The sequence below is a fragment of the Formica exsecta genome, unplaced genomic scaffold, assembly GCF_003651465.1.
Source record: "Formica exsecta isolate Colony F162 unplaced genomic scaffold, ASM365146v1 scaffold368, whole genome shotgun sequence".
Taxonomy (NCBI): Eukaryota; Metazoa; Arthropoda; class Insecta; order Hymenoptera; family Formicidae; genus Formica; species Formica exsecta.
The window spans coordinates 16,293-26,141 of NW_021850923.1; the positions used below are offsets into that span (position 1 = coordinate 16,293).

The 9,849-nt window shown below is 39.4% G+C and overlaps 2 protein-coding genes across 5 annotated transcripts in view; one reads left to right on the forward strand and one right to left on the reverse strand.

The window, feature by feature from the left end:
* Nucleotides 1-5,052, forward strand: part of LOC115239227 (CCR4-NOT transcription complex subunit 1) — a 13,214-nt gene extending 8,162 nt beyond the window's left edge. For 2 of the 3 annotated variants that reach the window (XM_029813628.1, XM_029813630.1), the window contains exons 13-19: nt 282-698; nt 841-1,104; nt 1,201-1,421; nt 1,506-1,712; nt 2,158-2,284; nt 2,649-4,177; nt 4,291-5,052. In XM_029813628.1, coding sequence (XP_029669488.1) covers nt 282-698; nt 841-1,104; nt 1,201-1,421; nt 1,506-1,712; nt 2,158-2,284; nt 2,649-4,177; nt 4,291-4,366 — 2,841 coding nt within the window. In that variant the 3' untranslated portion in view covers nt 4,367-5,052. The remainder of the gene's footprint in view (nt 1-281; nt 699-840; nt 1,105-1,200; nt 1,422-1,505; nt 1,713-2,157; nt 2,285-2,648; nt 4,178-4,290) is intronic. The other variant, XM_029813629.1, reaches the window with a different exon arrangement.
* On the reverse strand, nt 4,647-9,849 carry LOC115239228 (pyruvate dehydrogenase phosphatase regulatory subunit, mitochondrial). 2 transcript variants are annotated; one of them, XM_029813632.1, is made up of 15 exons: nt 9,650-9,849; nt 9,210-9,425; nt 8,858-9,070; nt 8,626-8,789; nt 8,363-8,526; nt 8,089-8,272; nt 7,696-7,901; nt 7,309-7,624; nt 7,062-7,219; nt 6,826-6,974; nt 6,351-6,558; nt 6,197-6,286; nt 5,863-6,042; nt 5,575-5,775; nt 4,647-5,476 (listed from the first exon to the last, which is right to left on the reverse strand). In XM_029813632.1, exons 1-15 carry the CDS (start codon nt 9,655-9,657, stop codon nt 5,267-5,269), a joined length of 2,667 nt encoding a protein of 888 aa, XP_029669492.1. In that variant the 5' UTR covers nt 9,658-9,849; the 3' UTR covers nt 4,647-5,266. The 2 variants fall into 2 exon arrangements, with proteins under 2 accessions (XP_029669492.1, XP_029669491.1); XM_029813631.1 differs by having other exon boundaries at nt 9,210-9,849.

The following is a 9,849-nucleotide window of genomic DNA, read 5'->3' on the forward strand; positions in this document are numbered from 1 at the left end:
TAATATAATAATACTTAATTATATTTAATTATATTTAATTTAATATAACAAATATATAAGAAACATATAGTTGAAATCTTGTGGAATAATTGAAGAACGAATAATTTCAAATTTAAATTTACAAGCCGGTAAACTTAAAAACTTTAATAAAATTAAGAAACTTTTGTTCGAGCTTTTCACATATATATCTAGTAATACATAAGACATAATCACATGTTAATGCTTAAACTAAATAAACTGTATGACGATGTCGAATTAATCTTTTACCTCTTCGCGCATAGATTCTGGCATCCATCAGCACGAATTTAAAACAAGCCTTGCTCACGGCATTGATCGGTACGACTCCACAGCAGAAGGAGCTTGCCGAACAAGCGGCGAATGTAGTTGCCGCTGATAACATGGAACTTGCCTGCGCATTCGTACAAAAGACTGCTATCGAGAAAGCGATACCCGAGATGGACAAGCGGCTACTGAGCGAGATGGAATTGCGAAAAATTGCTCGGCAAGAAGGCCGACGATACTGCGATCCTCTCGCCAAGTATCAAGCCGAGAGGATGCCGGAGCAGATCCGATTGAAAGTCGGTGGCGTGACGCCACAACAGATGGCCGTTTATGAAGAATTTGCCAGAAATATTCCAGGATTCCTACCACTCTCCGAACGGGATACACAAGTACTCTTCATGCCGAAACCTATCAATGTAAGAACTATCCATGTTTTTTACGTGTTTTGTAAAACAAAAACAAAAAAAAACATGTAACCGAAAGATTTGTGAGATGAAGTCTCTCGCTCCTGTGAATTTTTTCTCATTTCTTTCTTTCTTTTAACTTCACATTTTGAAGGAGACTCCCGTCACCACGTTCACACCTAATTCGGCCGTGGCAGTCGCTACGGCGCAACAAGTAGCGGCTTACGCGGCGGCTGTTAGCAATGACGAGGTGGGCGCTATGCTGGAAAAACTAGCCGCGGAAGCGGAAGTTCTGTTGGCTGCTGCGGGACCTGCGGCGCCTCCGACGCAGCATGCTACCTTTCATAATCTTCTGGAAACGATCATTCTGACCAGAAGATCAAGAGACGCCGGTGCCGCTATGACATTATTAAAGAAAGTTAGTTTACTTGATACACACGCATAAACTTATGATATTCAATCGGTCAAGTCGTGGCGTAAGACGAGACTCATTGGCGACTTGTGGCTGTTCTAGGCTGTCGAAGGTTTGGTGGATGGGCTAATTCTTAGTAGCAATGTCATCGATTCGGAGAATCTTGTACAACGCTACCGAGAACTGCACTTGCGGATCTTGAAATGTCTTCAGGATCCACGTGCGTACGGTATGCAATGGACCAATAAGCACGTGACTCGTTGTCTAACCGAGTACAGAGAAGAATTTCGATATAATTTTGAAGCCGTGGATTATCTCATAAGGTATGGTCTCAAATTACACTCATATGATATTTGAAAGATATTCAGGAAAGACTCTAATTAATTATGGACTCTATTACTTTGCAGGTCTCATTTGATCAGTCTTCCACAATTCGATGTAGCTCTAGCGCAAGCTATGGAGGCAGGAAGCGCCATGGCAACAGCATTCGCCATGCAATTGGTTCAGCTTTATTTGATTGATGAAAGACAAGCGACTCATGTTACCGAGACTGATTTATTTCATACAATTGAAATATTGGCTCGAATGGCACATCACAGAACACCACCGGAAGGGTATTGCTATAAACATTAGCTTTCAAAAAATAGAACATTTGATAGCTATATAAAATGATAGACTTTGTTTTCGTTTAAACCAGACTTATCTATGTTCTTTTTTAGTATAGATATCAATCTTTCTTTGACATATCACATTTTTTTCCTTCTTATTCCCCTTTATTCTCTTTTATATTTGCTTTAATTATTTTCTTTATTATCAAAGATAGGATATTTTAAGTGAACAAAGTGCTCATTCACACGCGTGCATCTTTAGCCCATTACCCTTTCGGATAGCATTTACAAACGCTATCTCAAAAAAAAAAAATTCGGTCCTATATTCTTGATATTACATTCCAAAATATTTTTTCAATTGTGCTAAATTATAATACTAAATTAGAAACAGAGTTATAACACTGTGTTTGCATTTTGTATTCAAACATGCATAAAATTTATATCATTTCAGAATCTTACTCTTTAGATTAACGAGTCTAGTAGATTCACTGCGTGCCAATCACGATTCTGGTGTACTGGTGGACAGAGCTCCAGCAGGACCTACGGCACACATTCATTCTGGAATCCTGCAGGTGAGAGTAAGTAGATTGCCCAGATTATTCAATCCAAATGAATTATTCCAACAGTGATATTTCGTACTTTGCGTTAACGAAATTATCGGTGTCTTATTTATTAAAAAACATCACGTGTAATGACGTATAATGACGTAACAAGCTAAATAAACGTTTGCATGAATACTGCAGCTTCCGATTATTCGAAATATATAGAATTTGTCTTTATAATCTAGTCTTTAGCAACAATATAATGTTTTTTTCATGATTTATGAGAGACCGATAATCATTATTAACGAAGATTACAGAATATCTCCATCTTTATCTTTTTCGATGCATCGTATTTACGATCATGATTAATGTATGTCGTACGTTCGCGATTGTCTTACAGGCTCGCGATTTTGATGATCCACCGGGACTAATGGAAAAGACGGAGTATCTGTTGCGCGAATGGGTGCAGATGCATCACAGTCCGCAGCACGCACGTGATCCTACCAAAGCGTTCAGCATATTTGTGCATCAGATGAACATACACGGAATCCTCAAGACCGACGACCTAATTACGAGATTTTTCAAGCTAAGCACTCAGATGTGTGTCGATCTCTGCTATCGCGCTCTCTCGGAAACCGCGACAGCTCCCTCGATCATGCGTGCGAAGTGCTTTCATTCGTTGGACGCGTTTGTACGTTTGGTAGCACTCTTAGTGAAGCATTCGGGCGACGCCACCAACACCCACACCAAGATCAATCTCTTGAACAAAGTGCTCGGTATCGTTGCCGGAGTGCTGCTGCAAGATCACGAGATACGCGGTACCGATTTCCAGCAATTGCCGTATCACAGAATCTTCATCATGCTCTTCCTAGAGCTGTGCGCGCCGGAACCGGTACTGGAGGCTGTCAACTTTCAAGTATTGACGGCCTTCTGTCACACCTTGCATATTCTACGTCCGGCGAAGGCATCCGGCTTCTGTTACGCCTGGCTGGAGTTGGTCTCGCATCGAGTTTTCATAGGACGTATGCTCGCCATTACACCGCAGCAAAAATGCTGGGGTATGTATGCGCAACTTCTCATTGATTTATTCAAGTACCTCGCGCCCTATCTTCGTAATGCGGAACTCGCGAAGCCCGTGACAAGCCTTTATAAGGGCACACTGCGGGTGTTGCTGGTACTGTTGCACGACTTCCCCGAATTTCTCTGCGACTATCACTACGGATTTTGCGACGTGATACCACCAAACTGCATACAAATGAGGAATCTGATATTGAGTGCTTTCCCAAGAAACATGCGGCTGCCCGATCCGTTTACGCCGAATCTAAAGGTCGACATGCTTCAAGAAATAGCGCACGCCCCGCGTGTTCTCACCAATTTCGCGTCCACGATACAGCCGTTGACCTTCAAGAAAGAACTCGACTCTTATTTAAAAGCTCGCGCGCCGGTCACCTTCCTGTCCGAGCTGCGCAGCAATCTGCAAGTGTCGCAAGAAGCCGGCGTACGTTACAACATTCAGTTAATGAATGCTCTGGTGCTCTACGTGGGTACGCAGGCAATAGCATTTATTCGCAGCAAGGGCCACGCTCCCAATATGTCCACCATCGCGCACTCCGCACACATGGACATCTTCCAGAATCTGGCGGTCGATCTCGACACCGAGGGTCGTTACTTGTTCCTGAACGCCATTGCGAACCAGCTGCGGTATCCCAACAGTCACACGCATTATTTCAGCTGTACGCTTCTCTACCTGTTCGCCGAAGCGAACACGGAAGCGATACAAGAGCAGATCACTAGGGTTCTCCTCGAAAGACTGATTGTTAACAGACCACACCCATGGGGTCTTCTCATCACCTTCATCGAATTGATCAAGAATCCGACTTATAAATTCTGGTCGCACGAGTTTGTACATTGCGCGCCGGAGATTGAAAAGTGAGTCATAGTTTCTCTAATTTAAAGATTTTGAATGCTGGAATAGCAACTATTGCACTCGCGAGTAATAATTTCTTCTTTTCTTTCAAATTTGATGTTCATTATTGTTTCAGATTGTTTGAATCCGTAGCGAGATCGTGTATGGTCCAGAAACAGGTGCCTACCACGGAGACGGAGATCCCGGAGTGATAGACCGTTTCACTTTACACGATCATTATGTGTACAGTAAGATGAGAATCAATGATGACCGAGTATTGCGTGTAAAAAGTTGTTGATGAATGCGGATAAATGTATACTATTGAGTTTAATTTCTCGTGATGGATAGATATCGTACGTGAGTGTGTATTGATTCATATAGCGTGTAAGCGAGACAATTATTGCGTTAATATTTTAATAAAAAAAACTTTGACTATATAGAAAAGAGAGAGAAAGAGGAAGGAAAAGCCCCTCGTACACCTCACTAAATGTGTCTTTTGAGCAATGTATTTCACACTGTGTATTATACATATATGATGTTTTGTGAACACAAAACGCAAAGATGTCAGTATATACATAATAAAGCGTATCGTGATAAAATAAGAGTTCACACAAATAACAAATAGTGTTCAGCAAATGCAATTACAATAGACATTTCTCGCGTGCGCGCATGTACGATTAATTATGATTGTGTTTTCGAGTGAATACATGATACATACACAGAGAAATAGCATGTTGCACAATGAGAGATTAATATTTATAGGAGGAATATACATTTTAGAAGGAACAATATTGTTTATATATAAGTGTATACACGATACATTTCAAAACCTGTGACATATAGTCTAAAATACTAGTATATATGTGTGATTTTTTCAAGAATTAGAGTAGATACACAACGAGAGAGAGAGAGAGAGAGAGAGACAGAGAATTGGATAACGGACCCAATTTATTTACACGATCCTTTGTCCCAAAGAATCTCTACTGTGATCTTTAGATCTCTTGATGTAGCGATTTTTACGAGCGATTATTCGCATTATTAAACAATTTTATTAAATCTTTTGCTATATACATCGTTTGTACACATATTTAAAACGTTTATCGTTTTACGGATTACAAAGATTGCTGATCGCGCGTAGCATGATAAGCGTCTCTCTCTTTATCGGGGAACTTGGTCGGTAGATTCGGGCTGTGCAAGTGACACTTGGCGGGATACATGATGCCCGCGACGTTCACCTCGTAATCGCCCGATAACACGTATTCGTTCGTCACTTCTTGCGGCTGACCTTTCGAGTCTAAATTTTGCACGAATCCAAGACATACCTGTCAACATTCGAGGAAAAAAATGTTAATAACTCTCGTAAGTCTTTTGAATTTTTTTATTTTGAAAAAAAAAAGGATGAAAAGAAAACTTGATTTACTTGTTTTTTAAAGGTGAATCCGTAACCCGTGGTCGTTGTCATTCCGCAATATTTTCCGTTTCGATAAATAGGCTCACCGCCCCAGCTCCAAGTATCGAACTCGGGATCGTGATCGTTTAATAATAATTGCACATATTTGCGCTTGACTCCTTGTTCGCGCTGTCTCAGAAGAGCGTGTCTGCCGATAAAGTCGACTCCTTTCTACGAAATACAAAGAATTTATCAAAATAAGAGAGTTTATACAACGCATTCTTTTAAAAAATATCTATTTTTTTAAATAATATCTACATCGAATTTCACCCTCCATGATCTTCCGCATTCCAAAGGAGTGGTGAAGGTATCCAAGTCTTGCCCCCAAAATGCATAAAACTTTTCGACGCGTAAAGCCCTCGTCGCGTAATAACCAGCATGTTTCACCCCATACTTTGCCCCGGCCTCTATAAGCCTTGTATAAACGTGCAGCGCAAACTGAAATTACAAAATGTAGAATTTCGCGTAAACTTGCTTTATAAAAGTCAGAAGGAAAAAAACTGTTTTTCTTTTGACAGAAACATTATAGCTTAAAAGAGAGCAAAACTTGTATTAGTGATTAATTAGAGAGTTGTCTCTTGGATTGTATTACTTCGTTTGGAATATACAAAACGTAGCCAAGTTCTCCGGTATGCGTTAGATTCATCGTACGAATGCCATTGGCAAGTCCAACATCCAATTCCTAATTAAAATGACAAATACAAATTAAATTATTTTTATATTTTTTATTTTGAAGTTTATATTACCTTAAATGTAAAGAACGGAAAGTTTTTTGGATTTAAATCTACGTCTGTCAATTCGGTTAATAGTTTTCTGGTAGCCGGACCCATTATGCAAATTGCGGTGTATGCCGATGTAACATCAGATACGGCAACAGAACCGTCCGCCGGCAAATGCCGATGTATCCAATTTTTGCAACGTGTTTGTTGTATAGTCGGGGCGATCATCATGTAACTAAAATTCAGAGTTTCCAGATATATTCGTATATTCATTTTTCTTATGCACAAGAAAAATCTGCGTTATTGGCGATGTAACGGAAAGCGATCATTAATTTCTAAAATTTCAAAATTTTTCTCGAAAGTAAATCTTTGTATTGTAAAGAAGAAAATTTATTTTACATCTTCGATTTATTTTGTCATATAGAGTCATCACACGATTCTCAATTGTATCATCAATAACAACTAGCTCATACGCGATACGAATTTATTCGTTGCAACTTACTGATTCGGTGCGATTCGCGCTAAACTACAATCATTTTCATAACCGCCCTGATAATTCTGCATACCAGTATGGATAATACTTCCCACGGGTACATCAACGTCGTTCGAACACAAGTACTGCAACAGATCCACGACTTCCATGTCGTTCGACTATAAAATATAAAAATTATAAGATATTATATGAGAATACATTGCAAATTTATCAATTGAAGTACGCAAGTGTCTTTAAATAATTACCCATAAGTCGATCTTCGTGAAGGAGGAATAGTCGCTCAGACCGATCGCTTCTCTGCAAGCGGCGTATTCTTGCGCGACCGCGTCGAACCAAGGAGGCTTACCGAAGGTATTCGTATAAGCTATTTTATATCTTTGAAAACCGTCGGGGAATTCCAGATCTGTTTAATATGCGCAATATGTAGAAACGGAATATTGATTTTTATAAAGTAACGATCATGTATATGAAAATCTCACGATTGAGTATTACCGCAGTCGTCGTCCGACTGGAACCAGGACGGTCTCTCGTAACCCATGACCTGACCGAAAACGGCGCCCGCATCTCTGAGCTTCGGATAGATCGGCGACATTCTCAGGTTCCTTCCGGTTTTGAATTCGAGATACGGATACTGCAGCGCGTAATGCATTCCGGGCACCTCTCGCACTCGATCTCGTAAAAACTTGCGATTGTTGTGCAGTCCGAGGAAACGCGAGACGTCTAATTCGTACATATCTAACGAGGTCGATCCATTGACTATCAATTCCGCCGTAGCACGACCGACTCCACCGGCAGCGGATATTCCGACCTTTGAAGAAAAAAAAAGACCTTCATGGGGAAGCCAATGTGAACGACTCAATGAGCTAATATTTAACTAACTGTTTTCATTCCGGCAGCGATGTAATAATTACGTATTTCCGGAGCCTCTCCTACGATCCATCTGCAATCCGGGGAGAACGCTTCGGGCCCATTGCAGAGTCTCTCCAGGACTGCGTTTCCCAAGCTAGGGATTCGATGTAACATCTGTTCCAACAAAGTGTGAAAGTGATCCCAATCTTCTGGTAAAAATCGCTTGTCTGTGCTTTCTAAAAAAAATAAATAATAAAATTTTTTTAATCAGGTATTCATGATTACATAAAGAATATACTTATTGCTACAAAGTCTAAATAAAGTAAATTTGTAAGTTAATCTTATGACATTAACTTAGACAATAAAATAATTAGCTGTTTCATTGTAATTTTCAATAGCAGAGAATGTAAATTTACATCTAACCGGGAATCACGCCATCCTCAAATGCTGGTTTCGCGACTGGCTCGAAGCCACCGGCTAACAATCGCCCGTTGTTCTCTCGAAAATAGATATATCCATCTAAGTCTCGTATAACCGGTGTCATCGGATCTAAATTAGCAATAGGTTTAGTGTGTAAATAATAATGTTCTACTGAATGAAGAGGTACCTGTGCGTAAAATATAAGTACAATACATTATTTTTTATTAACGAAAATTTTTCTTTACTTTTTTTATATTTAAATTACACAGGTCCTGACCTTCACATATGGCTCGCTTAGTTTACCCACATTCCGTGCCCAAAATCCAGCACAATTTACGAAATGTTGGCATGCTATGGCACCGTGTGTTGTCTCCACTGCTTTTACTTGGCCACTCTGATTAATAACTTTAGTGACTGCACAATTCTCAAATACTGTAACACCTGAATTAATTAATTTAATTTAAAAGGCAATTCATAGTAATACTTGTATGTCTTTGTAAAGATCTCAATGTTTGAATTTTTTACTTCTAGACACAATACCTCTTTGTTTTGCTTCTTGAATCAGTGTCAGACAAATCTGATACGGATCACCAACACCATCTTTCGGAATCCATAATCCTCCAACTAGATCGTCAATGTGCAACAATGGACATAGATCCTGAATTTCTTTCGGGGAAACCAAGTGGCATTCGATATCGCGTGACCTTAATAAAATTAAATATAAAATCGTATTCTCTAGTGTAGTAATTATCATATCTGCTCAAATATTTACACAGATTGTGCCTTCATTCTCCTGAACGAGATCATACGATCTCTCGTTCGTGCCAAAGAAAGACTGCCGCATTGCTTCCAGCCTGTCGAGAGATCTTTCTTCTCCAATTCCTTATATAGGGCAATACTATCTTGAGCAAGTTTTACTTGCGCTAGACTAGGTTTGAAGGCCCCTACTAATCCAGAAGTATGCCATGTTGTTCCACCTCCCAGTCTAAAGACAAATGTATATAAAATAAATATATATATCAGAAAAATAAAAATATACATTGATTTTTTCCTAAATCTTTTTATTCAAAAGAGGTGTAAGATAAGAGGTGTAAAATATATATTTGGAGAGAAAAATGATTCACCTGCCGCTTTCTACTAAGACAGTCTCCGGTCCTAATCCTAAAAGAGATAAATGGTATGCCACAGCACCACCCATAACTCCACCTCCACATATGACAACTCGCGCTTCTTTAGGAAGTACATATTCCGAGTTTTCCGTTGTTACATTGGCGAGTTTCGTGACTACTTCCGCTGTTTTATGATTACGAGATAAGACTCTGCTCTTCTGCGACGCGCATCTATTGCATAACAATTTGGACTGTTTCCACATTTTAATTAATTAAGGTTAAAAAAAATTGCCGTCTCTAATATTATTCTATCATTCTTCTCGAACTACAAGAAAGAAATACGATAAATACGCCCACGCAATTCTTGCGCAGCCAAATACATCTTATTGTATGTTTGATGTTTTTAATCAGTAATCCCAATCACAATATCATAGAGAGGTTATAGCTCGACTAACTGCGACATGTCCACAATCTATACATCTGCATACATCCTCGTTGTCTCTATGTATCTGCATTTGAAATCAGTCAAGTGTCCTGTCATATTTGTGCATTGGAAAGAAAGCGAAGAATCCGAATACAGAACGCAGAAAGTGCAAGCGAACAAACAAATATAACCATAGACATAGTATATCTATATATACTATGTCTATAAATA